This window comes from Bos indicus x Bos taurus, chromosome 18 (genome assembly GCF_003369695.1).
Source record: "Bos indicus x Bos taurus breed Angus x Brahman F1 hybrid chromosome 18, Bos_hybrid_MaternalHap_v2.0, whole genome shotgun sequence".
In the NCBI taxonomy this organism is placed as follows: Eukaryota; Metazoa; Chordata; class Mammalia; order Artiodactyla; family Bovidae; genus Bos; species Bos indicus x Bos taurus.
Window position 1 is genome coordinate 12,787,783 of NC_040093.1, and position 16,243 is coordinate 12,804,025.

The 16,243-nt window shown below is 53.3% G+C and overlaps 2 protein-coding genes across 7 annotated transcripts in view; one reads left to right on the top strand and one right to left on the bottom strand.

Annotated features, from left to right (window-relative positions):
- On the top strand, positions 1-14,655 carry ERCC1 (ERCC excision repair 1, endonuclease non-catalytic subunit). Of its 5 annotated transcripts, none has more exons than XM_027515473.1 (10): positions 1-105; positions 623-734; positions 2,008-2,223; positions 5,688-5,791; positions 6,638-6,737; positions 7,730-7,806; positions 12,588-12,687; positions 13,888-13,959; positions 14,190-14,258; positions 14,547-14,655. In XM_027515473.1, exons 2-10 carry the CDS (start codon positions 642-644, stop codon positions 14,598-14,600), a joined length of 885 nt encoding a protein of 294 aa, XP_027371274.1. In that variant the 5' UTR covers positions 1-105; positions 623-641; the 3' UTR covers positions 14,601-14,655. The 5 variants fall into 5 exon arrangements, with proteins under 5 accessions (XP_027371274.1, XP_027371273.1, XP_027371275.1 ...); XM_027515472.1 differs by having other exon boundaries at positions 20-245; XM_027515474.1 differs by having other exon boundaries at positions 20-237.
- The window catches only part of CD3EAP (CD3e molecule associated protein), a 16,203-nt gene continuing 14,448 nt past the window's right edge, over positions 14,489-16,243 (bottom strand). For both annotated transcript variants that reach the window (XM_027515469.1, XM_027515470.1), the window contains exon 3: positions 14,489-16,212. In XM_027515469.1, the coding sequence (XP_027371270.1) occupies positions 14,778-16,212 (1,435 nt within the window). In that variant the 3' untranslated portion in view covers positions 14,489-14,777. The remainder of the gene's footprint in view (positions 16,213-16,243) is intronic.

Sequence of the window (16,243 nt, forward strand, 5' to 3'; positions counted from 1 at the left end):
TAGAGAGGCCGGAAGTGCGGCGAGCCTGGGGCCGCGCTGGCCGCGCGGGCGGTGGGAAGCCTCTATCTCCCTCCGGTCTTTTCCTCGCGGCCCGGGGGCAAGGAGGTGGGTCCTCCGGGAGCTAAGACAACCGGGCTCGGGCGAGAGGGGTCGGGGTGGAGACTGCCGGCGGCGATTGGCAGCTGCCAGTCAATCGGTACAGCGTCTAAGAGATTGAGGAAGTGGAACTAGGGGAAGGTATCCAGGTGCGAGCCCTGGGGGCGGGGCGGACGGGGACTGTGGTCGGGCCTGGCAAACGGAAGGTGGGGAACTGTGAGGGCGGGAGAAAAGAAGGTTGGGGTCCTGGAGGGCGTGGTGAATGGAGAGTGTGGACTGGTAAGGGGAGGGGCAAGCTGGAGGTGGTGGCTGGCTGGGGCGGGGCCTTATAGAACTTGGCTCCTCCCCTGGGTGTCTGGAGCTGGACGCTATCGAGCCCTGGAATTTTTTTTGCGGTTGGAGGTGGGGGGCGACTGTGACTGGAGGTGGCGGCGGCGGCGGGGGGGGGGGGGGGGGGGGGAGGGGGCGTTCCCGCTGGAGAATGCCGATGTCTCTTTGGCTCCCAACACCACGTCTTCATTTTCAGGCCCCAGAAGGAGCTTGCGATGGACGAAGAGGGAGTACACAAGCCCGCTGGCCCACCCACAAGGAAGAAATTCCTCATTCCTACGGACGAGGATGTGGTCCCTCCTCCTGGGGTAGGACTAGGAGATGAGGGAACCGCTGAGAGGCTTGGGGGAGTTGGTTAGGAGGAAGGGGCCTGTAGGACCGCCGTGTGGGTTAGGAAATGTTGGGGCCTGGGTCACCTCGAGAAGACAGTCCTTTGACCTACGCAGGTCTCAGTTTCCCTATCTGTAAAATGTCATAGGAGGGCTAAGGCAGAGTTAGAAAACAGACACCAAGGGGACTAGTTCTGGAATGTTTCACGTGGTCAGCACCTTGGTTCTGCAAAAGCGTGAATTTATTGCTGAACTTTAAGAATTGGAAGGTTTTGTGATTTGAATGGAGAAGGCAATGGCACCCCACTCCAGTACTCTTGCCTGGAAAATCCCATGGACAGAGGAGCCTGGTAGGCTGCAGACCATGGGGTCGTGAAGAGTCGGACACGACTGAGCGACTTCCCTTTCACTTTTCCCTTTCATGCATTGGAGAAGGAAATGGCAACCCACTCCAGTGTTCTTGCCTGGAGAATCCCAGGGACGGGGGAGCCTGGTGGGCTTCCGTCTATGGGGTCGCACAGAGTCGGACACGACTGAAGCGACTTAGTAGCAGCAGCAGCAGCGATTTTGAAATAAGTCTGCACATCTCACATCTTCTGGTAAAAAGGATCTGGCAGCACGGAATTCTCAACCCCACAGGAACACAATTGGCTGGTGCTAAGTACTGGCTGCCACCTATGTGCTATGAAGAAAAAGAAAGTAAGCTAAGGATATACAGTGTGATGGGAAGGGAGAGCTCCTTTAGATAGAACAGTTAAGGGAGGGCTTCTAGGCGGAGATGATGCCTTTGGTGAGATGTAAAAGAGGTGAGGGAGCCAGCTCTGTGATATGGGGCAGAAGGAAACAGCCAGTGCAGAGGCCCTGAGGTGAGAGAGAACCTGATGCATTTTAGGGCAGCAAGAAGGCCGGTGGGGCTGGAGTAGACAAAACCAGGGGGAGGAGATAGAAAGGAAGATCTCTGAGGTGGAGGGGCAGGGACAGCTCTTTAAAGGTCTGGAGGGCTGTGGTGACAGCTTCGGCTTTTACTCTGAGGCAAGAGCCATCTCGGGGCTTGAGCAGAGGAGGGGCATGGTGTGACTCAGTGTGGGGAGCAGACGAGGGGCTAAGGGCCAGTGAGGGAACTGGTGAGGAAGTGACCGCAGTGGCAGAGGGAGAGAAGACGGTGGCTGGGACCAGGGTGGCAGTGGCCGAGGAGGTAGGAAGAAGTGGCTGGATTCAGACTTCAGGTGCCCTCTCACATCTCTTCCCACAGGCCAAGCCTTTATTCAGATCTACTCGGAGCCTGCCCACCGTAGAGACCTCACCCCCGCCAGGCCCTCAGACCTACGCTGAGTATGCCCTCTCTGGACCTCCAGGCGGGGCTGAAGCCACACGCCCGGTGGGGCCAGAACCCCTGGCAGAAGAGACCCCCAACCAGGCCCCCAAACCAGGAGCAAAATCCAATAGCATCATTGTGAGCCCCCGGCAGGTGAGGACAGGAATGGAGAAGTGGAACTTTGGACTTTCTGGTGGGAAATGCATTTTTAAGGAGGGCTTTCTGGTTGGCAAGGAAGGTCTGAGTTCCACCTGTTATGCTCTCAATAGCACCATTCATCCATTCAGCTAGTGTGTGTGGGTTGAGGATGCCCCATGTCCTAGTCCTTTCGGGCTGTTCTAACAAAAATGCCGTAGACTAGTAGCTTAAAGAGTGAACATTTATTTCTCACAGTTCTGGAGGCTGGGAAGTCCAAGATCAGGGGGCTGGCAGGTTCCATGTCTAGTGAGGACCTGCTTCCTGGTTCATAGCCAGCTGTCTTCTCACTATGTCCTCACAGCTTCAAAAGGGGCGAGGAGCTCCTGTAGTCTCTTTTATAGAGACACTAATCCCATTCATGACACTTCCTCCTCCATGACCTTATTACCAGCCTTTACCTCCTAATAAAGAATCTGCCTGCAATGCAGGAGCCGCAGGTTCGATCCCTAGCTTGGGAAGATCCCCTGGAGGAGCGCATGGCAATCCACTCTAGTATTCTTGCCTGGAGAATCCTATGGACAGAGGAGCCTGGAGGGCTACAGCTCTTGGGGTCGCACAGAGTTGGACACGACTGAAGTGACACAGCACACAGCACATACCGTCACACTGGGGGTTAGAATTTGGCCTATGAATTTTGGGGAGACACAGACATTCAGTCCATAATGCCCCAACTCTTTTTTTTAAAAACGATATTTATATACTTATTTATTTGGCTGCACCAGGTCTTAGTTGCAGCAGGTGGGATCTGGTTCCCTGAGCAGAGGTGGAACCCAGGCCCCCTGCATTAGGAGCTCAGAATCTTAAACCCTGGATCACCAGGAGAGTCCTGCCCCAACTGTTGTGGTTGGGGCTGTGAGTGTATTCATGCAGCTCCATCTCCTGCCCCCAGTTTTGTCCATTTATTCAAAAACTCCTGAACACAGGCCCAAGGTTGAATCCCGCTCTGCCACACTGTAGCTGTGTCTTGGGCAGGTGACCTAGCCCCTCTGAGCCACTTATAATCCTCATAGGTGGTCAGAGTTTACCTGCTGCTGCTCTAGGCTCTGGGGACAGGAGACAAAGTCTCTGTCATTGATGGGGCTGGCATTTTGGAGGGAGAGAGTACATGATGATAATAGTAAGATCCAAGAACATGAAACGATGCTCAAAATTGTGAGCCATGGGGGAAATACGAGCCAAAACCACAATGAGATACCACTTCATACCCACGGGGATGGCTCGAATCAAAAGCATAGACAATACCGAGGGCGGGGAGGACCTGGAATCCTCGTACACTGCTGGTGGGAATATGAAACGGTGCGGCCACTTTGGAAAACAGTCTGACAGTTCCTTGGATGTTTAAACATAGAGTTACCATATGGCCCAGAAATTCCACCTCTAGGATATACCATACATTTGGGTTTTATATTCTAGGTATATACTGGGTATATACATTTGAGTTTATACTTTCCATTGATTGTGAAAATGCTGCTGTGAACATTTAGGTACCACTGTTTGTGTGGACATGTTTCTAGTTCTCTTGGGTATTTATCTATGTGTAGATTGGCTGGGTCATGTGGCAGCGCTGTGCTTAACTTTCTCAGGCACCCCCAAACTGTCTTCTAAAAGACTGCACCACTTTACGTTCCCATCCAGCCGTGGATGAAGGTTGCATCTCTGCCATATCCTCACCACTTGTCATTGTTGGTCTTTTGGATTTTGGCCATTCTAGAAGGGTGTGAAGTGGACAGAACAATCCTTTAAAAATTAAAGTCAGATCCTGCCTCTCCCTTACCCAAAGCCCTTCCATGGCTCCTGGTGTCTCAGGTCGAGATGCCCCAGGGCTGCAGACCCTTCCCACCCCAACTTCTCTGACCACACACCACCACCCCGCTCCCCCCACAAGAGCAGATCCACACCCTCATTCAAGCCAAATTCCACTTCACTTGGTGATTACATGTTCATCCTCCAGGTACTTTTTTGGAGGGCAGTGTGCTGGGTCTTTGTTGCTGCACACAGGCGTTCTCTAGTTGTGGGAGGTGGGGGCTACTCTCTAGTTGTGATCCGTGGGCTTCTCATTGCGGTGGCCTCTCTCGTTGCAGAGCGCAGGCTCTAGAGTGCATGGGCTCAGGAGCTGTGGTTCCCAGGCTCTAGAGCGCAGGCTCTAGAGTGCATGGGCTCAGGAGCTGTGGTTCCCAGGCTCTAGAGCGCAGGCTCTAGAGTGCATGGGCTCAGGAGCTGTGGTTCCCAGGCTCTAGAGCGCAGGCTTGATCATTGTGGTCATTGTGGTGCAGGCGCTTAGTTGCTCCACAGCATATGGAATCTTCCCAGACCAGGGATTGAACTTGCATCTCCTGCATTGGCAAAAGGATTCTTTACCACTAAGCTTCCAGGGAAGTTCCCCAAGATGCCTTTGTTTAATGTCTGTGTCCCCCACAGGGGCCGGGATCTGTGTCCTCTTGGTCAGACTTAGACACAAAGTGGGTTCTCAGATACCTATAAATAGATCAGCGCTTGACTTGCTCAGAGTATTTCCGCCTTGGGTAGAGTGTGAGGTAGAGAGTAGAGTGTAAGGGGATGTTTAGAGGGAGGCGTCTGCTCAGCAGACGCCAGGGGTCTAACCCTGTGGAGGGTCACAGGCACAGTGAGGAGCTTCCTCCTGAGGGCAGTAGGGATCCAGAGCAGGGCTTAGAGCAGGGGAAGGGCAGGTTTGTGCTTTAGGAGGAGCTGTCTAGCTCCTGTTGGGAGGGTAGCCAGGAGGGGCAGGGGACCAGGAGGAGGTAGGGTGGAAGCCGTGGCACTGGAAGGGGAAGCATTTCTGGGGGATGCTTAGAAGCTAGATGTCCCACTTGGGGGAGGGGAGGGAGAGGGAAGCCCTGGGTTTCTGGATGGTGTGGTCATTTCTGAGTTGGGGCTGGGAGGGGTAGCAGGTATGGGGGCCAGTGAGGTAGACACTTGGGGACAGGTGTCCAGTGGGAGAGAAGACTGAGCCCGAGGGAGATCCAGGGACCCTTAGGTTAAGACCGAGGGCTAGGGAAGGCTTCCCTGGTGGGTCAGTGGTAAGGAATCCACCTGCCAATGCAGGAGACGTGAGTTCCATCCCTGGGTCAGGAAGGTCCCCTGGAGAAGGAATTGGCCACCCACTCCAGTATTCTTGCCTGGGAAATCCACCAGAGAAGCCTGTCGGTCTACGACTGAAGCGACTAAAGAACAGGGCCCGGGAGGAGGGGCCTAGGTCAGAGCCCCAGCACCAAGAACATTCCAGGCTGAGGGGGGCGGGTCTGAGGAGAGGAGGAGAGTGGAGCTGGAGAAGCCCCGGTGCAAAGCAGGAGGAAGGTGGGGAGGGGCGGAACGGAGGCAGGAGGAGGGCCCTGGGGTGGCGGTGGGTGTGGTGGTCCCAGGGACCCCCTGCTAATGGCTTCGCTCCTCTGTCCACCCAGAGGGGCAACCCGGTGCTGAGGTTTGTGCGCAACGTGCCCTGGGAGTTCGGGGATGTGCTACCTGACTACGTGCTGGGCCAGAGCACCTGTGCCCTCTTCCTCAGGTGAGCGCTGGGGCTGCCCACCCTCCAGACGGCCTGGGAGGGGGGTGCTCCGGGTGTTCTGGGCTGTCGAGGGGAGGAGACCCCCGGGCACGGCCTTGTCACCTCTGGGCCTCGGTGTGACCCTGTGGAGGAGGCAGAGATCTTGGCCCGTAAGTGCCCAGCACAAGAGCGGAGGTCCCAGGTCCAAGGGAGGAGAGGCCTGGGCCGGAACTCCTGCCTGTGAGGGAGGAGGGGGCCTCATGCCACAGACCCTCAGAACTGGAGCCAAGGTTTCGGTAACCTTCACCAATTAAAGACTCCTGGGGGCCTTTCTTCAGACAGAGCCAGACAGGGGAAGTGAAACTTGTTAAGTTCCTGTCCTCCCTGTGGGGTATGGAGCTGGCGGCTGCTGGGCAGAGACGCCCCTTTGTTCCTGGGTGGCAAAGCTGTCCCACCCCTCCCCGACAGCACCCTCAGAGGCCAAAGCAGGCAGTCCCGGGGGCAGGTAGGTGGGCCCTGCTTCCCCAGACCAGCTGTGCAGCACCCCGCGACCCTAACCCCCTGGGAACGAGCGCTCTCTAGGGTCTCTGTGCTCTGCCTGAAACCCGAGGTCTTCTCTTCCTTGGTGAAGAGTCCGGGGGTCCACCCTTCAAGGGAGCCAGAGTCAGGTAGCTCTCACTGCCAGGCCCCCTGTGCTCCCTTCTTGAGGGGTGACCTTGGGCAAGACACTTAACCTCTCTGAGCCTCAGACCCTGGCAAGCCTGTCTGCCTCAGTCTCCAAGCCCTTCAGCCAGAGGGAAGAAGGAGGGCTTCTGGGGTGTCTCAGCCAGAGACTTCCCAACGCCTCTTTCTCTCCCCACCCCCCAGCCTCCGTTACCACAACCTCCACCCAGACTACATCCACCAGCGGCTGCAGAGCCTGGGGAAGAGCTACGCCCTGCGGGTCCTGCTCGTCCAGGTGGATGTGGTAAGCAGGGGTCACTCCCCCGGGCCTCAGTGTCCCCATCTGTGAAATGGGGAGCCTTGGGCCTCCTGGTTGACAGGTGGGTGTTGAGTCCTTTCCAAGGAGGAATGCAAGTCGGAACCTCAGTGGGAGTTTCTTGCATCTGAGCTGCAACCTGTGTTAGCAAGGAGATGGGATGGTCAGATTACCCATCTCTCCTTCCGCACACACCACCCTGCCTTCAGCCAGGCCCAGCCCTCTGCCACCTAAATATTTCTTCAACCTGTTTCTGTCTGTCCTCGCAGCCCTGCCCTGATCCAGGCCCTTGCTTCTCCTGCCTGGGTCTCTGTCCCAGCCTCTTCTCATCTCGTGGCCTCCAGCTTAGCCCCTTTGCAAGCGGAGGGCTCTTCAAGCACACAGACCCGCGGTCCAAACCCCCCACAGCCCCTCAGTGCCCTGTGTGAAGCCCTGCATGACCCAATCCCTGCCCTACTCTCACAGCTCATCTCTCAGCTTCCAACGATCACCTTGCATTTCACATCTTCCATCCCATAGCAGTGAATTTTATTTCTTCAAGCCCTCTCTCCCTTCCCTTCATTTGCACACACTGTCCCCTGTCTGAAATTCCCTTTTTTGCTGTCTTTTGTTACTCTCACTCCTCATCCTCCTTCAGGTCCCAGCTCAGATGTTCCCTCCTCCAGGAAGCTCTCCCTGATCCCCCAGGTACAACAGATGCTCCTTTGGCTTCTCTACCTCAGCCCTGGGCACTCTGGGTCATCACTGTCTAGGAATGGGTCTGTCCTTTGCATTAGACTGTGAGTCCCCAGAAGACAGAGTCAGGGCTGGCCTGGTCACTGCTGGGTCCTGAGACTGCCCTGCCCGGGTCAGGCACCCCATCGGAGAATAGGAAGTGTCAGTTGAGTGAAAGGCTCTTGGCTTCCTAAGGTGCTCAGCTTTTAAGACTCTTTAACTCCTTGCTTTCTCCCATACCCCTCTTTCTGGTTTTCTTCTCTCAGAAAGATCCTCAGCAGGCCCTCAAGGAGCTGGCTAAGATGTGCATCCTGGCCGACTGCACCCTGATCCTTGCCTGGAGGTGAGATGGAGGCTCCCCCTCAGGTCAGGCTCCATCCCAAGAGTTCTTCTCCCTTCCGCCCCCAGACCTTCCTTCTTCCTCCCAGGAATGCCCTTTGTGAGCCTGGTCCAGGCACTGCCTCTCTGGGTGTCAATTTCTTTTTTAAGATATTTTATTTATTATTTATTTATGGCCATGCCGGGTCTTTGTTGCTGCACACGGGCTTTCTCTACTTGCAGCGATGGAGCGAGCAGGGGCAGCTCGCTGGTTGTGGTGCGTGGGCCTCTCACTGCGGTGGCTTCTCTTGCTGTGGAGCACGGGCTTTAGAGCTCGTAGGCTCAGTAGTTGTGGCACATGGGCTTAGTCGCCCTGAGACATGTGAGATCTTCATTCCCCGACCAGGTATCAAATCCGTGGCCCCTTCATTGGCGGGCAGATTCTTAACCACTGGACCACCAGGAGAGTCCCTGGGCTTCAATTTCTTTATCTATAAGCCAGGGTCTTAATATCTTTCTTACAGGGTTGTAGGCACAAAAGAAGGTGACATAGAGGAAATTCCCAGGACCACGCTAGGCACTTATGAGTTAGATGTAAAACCTGGCTGAATAATTAATTCCCAGTCTAGGTTTATAAAGACCATTTTGATTGGTTCTCCACAGGAAAAAGAGATCCCTTCCTCACACCATAATCAGAACAAAGTCATGATGATTATAGACATAAAAAGAAAAACTACAGTGAACGTATAAGAAATCATATATATATATATGGCTTCCCTGGTAGCTCAGCTGGTAAAGAATCCCCCTGCAGGAGGACCCTGGTTCGATCCCTGGGTTGGGAAGATCCCCTGGAGAAGGGAACAGCTACCCACTCCAGTGTTCTGGCCTGGAGAATCCCATGGACTGTATACAGTTCATGCAGTCACAAACAGTTGGACATGACTGAGTTTGACTTTCATCTCTATCTATCTATATGATGTTCTTGTGCTGGGAAAGGTTTTCAAAGCAAGACTCAAAACCCAGAAGCCATAAAGGAAAAGGCTGATGTGAGAAAATTACAATTTTAAACTGCTGGATAGTAAGAGATACTCTAGACAAAGTTAAAAGATAAGCGACACACTGAGAGGAAATACTTGCTGTCTATGACACAAAGACGTAAGACCCCTAATTTACTTTTCTTTTGAAAGGAACCTTTATTTATGTGTTTGTTTTTGGCTGTGCTGGGTCTCAGTTGCTGTCTGCAGGCTTTGTCTAGTTGCGGCGAGCGCAGGCTCCAGGTGCTCCAGCTTCAGTAGCCGTGGCTCACAGGCCCTTCAGTCATTGCATTTCCTGGGCTCTGGAGTTCGGGCTCAGTAGTTGTGGTGCACCGGCTTAGTTGCTCTGAGGCATGTGGAATCTTCCTGGACCAGGGATCGAACCTGTGTCCCCTGCATTGGCAGATGGATTCTTATCCACTGCGCCACCAGGGAAGTCCTAAGATCCCTAATTTATATGTTTACATATAAATGTTATATTTATACAGTTCAAAAAATTTACATGTTTATATTCACAGGAATGTATTTAAACATGTATTATGTATTTATATATAGAAAGGACCTCCTACAAATCAGTAAGAAAAATAGCCCAGGAGCTCCCTGGTTGCCTAGTGGTGAGGGGATCCTGGGCTTTCACTGCCGTGGCCTGGGTTCAATCCCTGGCTGAGGAACCGAAATCCTGCAAGCCATGCAGTGCTGCCAAAAAAAAACACAAAAAAGCCTGAAGTCTAAAGCAGGTTGTCAAGAAGACATGAAAAAACTGTCAGCCATACAGTTTGTCAGGAAATGTCAATTTTCAAAGAACAAGGTGTTATTTTTCACCCATTAATTTGGTGAAAACGTCAAGAAATAGGCACCTGCATGTTTGGTTAGCAGGAGACTTGACTGGTGATTAAAGCAGAAAATAGTCATACTCTTTAACGCAGTTCTTCCTCCTGTGAGTCTCCTTCACTCCTCAGGTTTAGCTCAGTTCTGACACTCTCTTGGAGATAAGGTTGGATCCCCCAGGTTAATGGCTCACAGAGCTACCCATCCCACACACGCTGCAGGCGCCAGTCGCAAGCCCAGGGAATCACCTGTGCTTTGAACAGCGGCTGCAGGTCAAGACCTCCAATGACCCTTCCTCAGGTTTGATTATTTTGCTAGCACGGTTCTCAGGACTCAGGGAAACACTTATATTTACTAGTTCATTACAGGATACACTCAAGGATACAAACAGGTACACAGGGCAAGGTCTGCGAGGGTCCTGAGCACAGCATCTTCTGTCCCAGGGAGCTGGGTGTGTGTCACCCTCCCGGTGTGGATGTGCTTGCCAGCCTGGAACTCCCTAAATCCCAGGGTTAGTGTTGAGATTCTATGGCGGCTTCTCACATAGGCATGGTCACTTATTAACTCCATTTCCAGCCCCTCTCCCCTCTAGAGGATTGGGGGTGGGGTGGGAAATTCCAAGCTTCTAATCCTGGCTTGGACTTTCCAGATACCAGCCCCCCATTTAGGAGCCACCCAGGGTCACCTCTGTGGAACAGAAGCCCTTGGTGATCTTATCACTTGGGAATTTACAGGGGTTTGGAGCTCTGTGTCAGACACAGGGACAAGAGACCAGTATATATTTTCTGTTAGCTCGAAGATGCCTTTTCAGACTGGCTTCTTTAAGGTTTCTCCATGTCTTTTTTTTTTTCATTCATTTGGCTGCATGGGGTCTTAGTTGTGGCATGCAGGTTCTTTTAGCTGAAGCATGGGGGATAGTTAGTTTAGGATGCAAACTCTTAGTTGCATGTGAGCTCTAGTTCCCTGATCAGGGATTGAACCTGGGGCCCCTGCATTGGGAGCGTGGAGCCTTAGCCACTGGACCACCAGGGAAGTTCCCCTCCACGTCTTTTCACATCTTGGTAGTTCATTTGCTATCACTTTACTACTCACTGTCTGAATCCACATTCTTTTCCAGCTGTGTAGTATTCTGCCTGTAGCCCTTTGTTGGCGGACACTTGGCTGACTCCCAGGGTTTTGCTGTTACAGCAACCCTCCCACTACTGCCCCCAACCCCAGGGATGGGCTTTGAGGTCAAAGGGTACATGTATTTGTCATTCTGTGTCCTCTCTAGGGCTGTGTCACCGCTATACTTTTTGACTACTCAGAAAAATGTGCTTATGTATTAGTTATATATTAAAACAGAAGCAAGTATGAAAAATGGCTCTCTCTTTGCTGTGGGAGGTAGCACAGTGGCGTATGGGGAGCCCGGCGGTGTGATCTTGGGCAAGTGACTCAACCCCACTCATCTGTTTCCCCCTCCATTGTCACGGATTGAAAATAACTGCCTTACAAGATCTCTCAAGAGAGCCCAGAAGCTTCTGAAGATAAAGGGCTTTGAACGGTGTCTGGAATGCGGCTAGGCCCCCACACGGGGAGTATTTCCCATGTCTGTATATCCAAACTGGGGAATATTTTGGACCCATTAAGTAAATGGGGTCGAGGGACTTTCCTAGTGCTTCAGTGGCTGAGACTCCGTGTTCCCAAGGCAGGGGGCCCGGGTTCGAACCCTGAACTACTCAGGGAACTAGATACCACATGCTGCAACTGAAGATCCTACCTGCTGCAACTAAGACCTGCCACAGACAAATAAAGACACAAATATTTTTAAAAAGTAAATGGGGTCGAGCTCTGTCTTCCGATGTGGAAGAGTGTCCTCATTGTACTGGGGAACAAAAGTGAAATTGAGGAAGTGGATACAGCATGTCCTGGACACATGATTAAGAACAATAACAGTCCCCTCTGCGACTAGAGCAAAAGCAACAAAGCCCACAGAAAGACAGAATTTTAAAAATGAGTATTCTTTTGAGAATATAAATCAGTGTTTAATCAACAAACATTGTCCTCTAGCTAGACTTTGAAGGCTAAGAAAATGCCTCAAGACAAACATTTGAGGAAAAAGGCCAGCTTTTTCCTGGTGTGAATAAACTTGGGTTCCTCTGTTCCGCACACAGACAGGCCCGTTTAGTGATTTATTGTTTCACCTACTTTGGAGACAGTTAATTACATGTCAGAAAAACCCAGTGCCTAATGGAAACATGAATGGTGACTGTGAGGTTAGTTGCAGCAGTCAGCTTCTAGAACTTTCCTCTTGAAGGTGTGCTGCATATAAAACCTCCCTCCCAGAATAGCTAACATTTCTTAAATAGGCTTCTAAGCACCAGGCATGGCGCTTAAGTGTGTGGACTTGTTTAATTGTCATTAGCATCCACCCCTCTTCCCTAGTGGCTCAGTCGGTAGAGAATATGCCTGCAATGCAGGAGACTGGGGTTCAATCTCTGGGTCGGGAAGATTCCCTGGAGAAGGGTATGGCAAACCACTCCAGTATTCTTGCCTGGAGAATCCCATGGACAGAGGAGCCTCGAGGGCTACAGTCCATAGGGTTGGAGAGAGTCAGACATGACTGAGTGACTAACACTTAGAACTTAGCATCCACCCCACTTGACAGGTGAGGCAACCAGGGCCCACAGAGAGGAAAATTGTTGGCCCAGGGTAACTCAGGTGGGAAGTGGGGCCTGAACCCCACTGGTCAGGCTCCCAAGCTATGGCCCTTAGCCATAAGTCTTAGAAAAGACCTGTCAAGATGTGCCCGCCCAGCAGGGGTTACCGCCAGGGGACATTTAGGCAAGGTTGAGAGCATTCATTTCTCTATATTAAAAGTTTGGAATTCTAGCATCAGCAAATGAAATTAATGTAAAACATGACCCTCCTGCCCTCTTCCCCTGACCCGAATGTCTCACCCCAGCCCCGAGGAGGCCGGGCGGTACCTGGAGACATACAAGGCCTACGAGCAGAAGCCGGCCGATCTCCTGATGGAGAAGCTGGAGCAGGACTTCGTTTCCCGGGTGAGGCACCCTCCCCTCCCTGCCTGGGCCTCCCCCCAGCTCCTTTGGGGGTCTGAGCTGCAGTCCTGATCTCAAGTCACACCTCTCCCCCCTCAACTTCCAGTCACTTCTGCCCCAACAGCAGCTAGCAGGGTCTTCCTAAGCCTGCTTTCTTCAACTCAAAACCCTTGAGTGGGGACTTCCCTGCTGGTCCAGTGGCTAAGCCTCCGAGCTCCCAATACAGGGGGCCTGGGTTCGATCCCTGGTTGGGGAACTAGATCCCACATGCCACAACTGAGTTTGAGAGCCACAACTAAACCTCCTGCATGCCACAACTAATGCTTGGCATAGCCAAATAAATAAATATTAAACAAACACCAAAACCCTCCCATGGCTCCCCAGTGCCCTCTCCACTCTCTCCAAGGTGCTGCCTGTTGGACCCGGCAGCCCCACCTACCCCCTACCTCCTCATTCTGTCACTTCTGTGTCCATTCCTGTTCTGTTGATTAGTTGCCTGATCTGGTCTTTCCCCTATCTCAGCTCCAATCTTCCTTCTCCAGGAAGTCTTCCGGGATCCCCAGGTCAGGTCAAGTGCCCCCGCTGGGCTCCCTCAGCCCTGCCCATCTGGGTCACTGTGTCTGGAACTGATCTCCCTCTCACAGTGGACTAGGAGCTCCAGGAGGGCAGGGCTGGGGCTGTCTCGGACCTGTCGTGTCCCCAGCACCACCAAACACTCAGGGAGTGCTCAGAGAATATTTGCTGACTGAACTGAACTGGGCCTCCAATGATAGCGTAATGGAGGGTGCCCCCAGCCACCCTTGTGCAGGGTGTTGTGAGAACCCCCATTTTTTGAAAATGTAGGCCCAGAGAGGTCAGTTCCTATGCCCAGGGTCTTACAGGGAGAAGGCAGTGGGACCTGGTTTTGAACTCGGGTCCAACTTCAGAGCCTACAGTCTTCCCCGGGGCAGAACCAGCTCAAGATAAATGACTTTTGTCTTCTCATCCCATGACCAGAACCCTCTCAGCTAGTTGGGGATCACTCTGAGATGACCTTTTAATCATCAAAACACATAATCAAAAAACACACCCCCAAAGCATTACTGAGCTCTTCCTGCATGCAGAGCAGCCTAGGGACACAGCAGTGACCCAGTGGCGCCCTCACAGGCTCAGTCTTGTTTTCCTTTCTTCTCCCACCTCTGACCCCGTCTCCTTTCCCTCCAGGTGACTGAATGTCTGACCACCGTCAAGTCAGTCAACAAAACGGACAGTCAGACCCTCCTGACTACTTTTGGGGTGAGGAACAATTCCCTTGTGCCGATTGACATTTCTACCTGCTTTGCTTTTCAAGGAAGCTGCCCACCTATTTCCTTCTACCTCCCAGTGCCCCCTCCCCATCTTCCTGCCTTCCCCGGCCCCTGCAGGATCTCCCTGCCCTCCAGGAATATTGTACACCCACCGAGCAGCTGCGGGCAGGGGAGGTTTTGGGTTTATTTCCCCTGACCACTCGCTTCTACCTTCCTCAGTCTCTGGAACAGCTCATAGCTGCATCCCGGGAAGATCTGTCCTTGTGCCCAGGTCTGGGACCCCAGAAGGTAAGAGCCTGGGGAAATGGGCTTGAGGGGCTAAGGGCAGGAGGGAGCCCCAAAGAAATGGGACTGCAGATTCCAAAGTTCTGAGGTTTCAGAAGGCCCAGAGAGGGTGGGAACCAGCCCAACCTCACACAGCCAGTCTGGGATAGAATCTAGATCTGACTACTTCTCTGCTCGCCCCCACAATGTCCCCTCCAACTGAGGAGAAAAAGAACCAGAAGCCCACTCCAATGTATCAAACAAATGGCTCATTTAATGACAGGTTCCTTTTCTTCCTTCCCCCCTCTCCAGGCCCGAAGGCTGTTTGATGTCTTCCACGAGCCTTTCTTGAAAGTGCCCCACTGACCCCAGATGCCAAGGAGGTCCTCGGTGTAATAATAAAGCACTTTTTTCTGGCCCAGCTCTGGCTGGTGTGCTGGTGTGGTCAGTGGGAGGGGGGGTTCTCTGCTCTCGCTTTCTGATGGCCCAGGTGGCCACCTTCAGCTTGTCTGAGTTGCAGTCATCGGTTTCCCCGGTGGACACTTACATGGGATCCTGCTGCGGCTTCTTCTTCCGCTTCCTCTCCTGTCCCTTGGGAGCCACCTGCCCAGACTCGGGATTCAGCGGGGGCTCTGGCATCTCCTCCTGGGGTGCTGTCTCGGGCACCTGGCTTTTTTGGCCCTGCTTTTTCCTCTTCTTAGTGGATGCTGGATCTGCCCTAGCCTCAGGCTGCCCCTCATCTGGCAGCTCAGGCTCCATCATCTCGCCTTGGGGGTTAGTCATCTCAGTCCCAGGCTCTGTCGCTAGATGCCCTCTTTCCTTCTTCTTCTTCTTGGTGGATGCTAGAGCTGCCTGAGGCTCAGCAGCACCTGGCAGCTCGGGCTCCATCCCCTCTGCCTGTGGCTCCACCACCTCTGTCCCTGGCTGCATCATCACATTTTGCTGTTTTTCTTTCTTCCTTCTCTTTTTGGGGGATCCCAGAGCTGCCTCAGACTGTGCCTGCACATCAGGTGGCAGGTCAGGCTCCATCACCTCCCCTGTGAGCTCCAGAGGCTTCACCTCTGGCTCCATCACCTCCATCCCTGGCTCCCTCATTCCTTTGTACCTCTTTTCCTTTTTCTTCTTCTTTGAGGACGGCAGTGGGATGGCTTCCTCCTGTGGCTCCGTCTTTACCTGCAGCTGAGACTCCACTGTCGTCCCCTCCACCGGCTCCATCTCTCCTGGCTCCTTCTGCTTCTTCCTCTTCTTTCTGGGAGACAGGACTGTCTCTTCCAGAGGCTCCCTTTTAACCCTGAATTCTAGCTCCTCCACCGTCTTTTCTTTGGATTCTGGCATTCCTGTTTCTGGCTTGACCATTTCTACAGACTCTTTGGGCTTCTTTTTCCTCTTCCTGGTGGTGGATGGGGACAGTGTTCCTGGAGGCTCCAGCATCTCAGCAACGGGCTCTGTTGCCAGTGGCTCTGTCGCCTCCAGTTCTTTCAGCTGGTGCTTTTTTTCCTTCTTCCCCACATCCAGCTCCAGGGACCCCAAAGCTGTGTCCACCTCCAGGGCCCCATGCTCATTCACTGCCTCCTGAGGAACTGAGGCTTCTGGCAAGTGTCTCTTCTTTTTCCTCTTCCCTGAAGCCAGGGACTTCAAGGCCAAGACGGACCCAGGCCCTGTGACCGGCGGGCTGCCTCCGAAGGCACAGAACCGAGGCCTCAGGCCAGGGGGGATCTGTGGTGGGGGACTTGCAGGAATGGACTGCAGTAGAGTCCCTGTCAGGGATTCCTGGGGACTCTCAAAGATCCTCAGGCTGCCCTGGGGTGCCAGGGCACAGGTGAGTCCCCCTCCTGCCTCTGCTGAGGGGGCCAGCAGGGTTGCTTCTCCTCCAGCTCTGGGGCCACTGCTGCTGAGAACCCTGTAGCGGTGCCGCTTGCCTGCCAACTTGCCCTTCACAATCTGGGAGCCAGAGAGAGGCACGAGTCGTCCATTGAGGCTAAAAGTTGAAAAGAGGAGGGCAGAAGCTT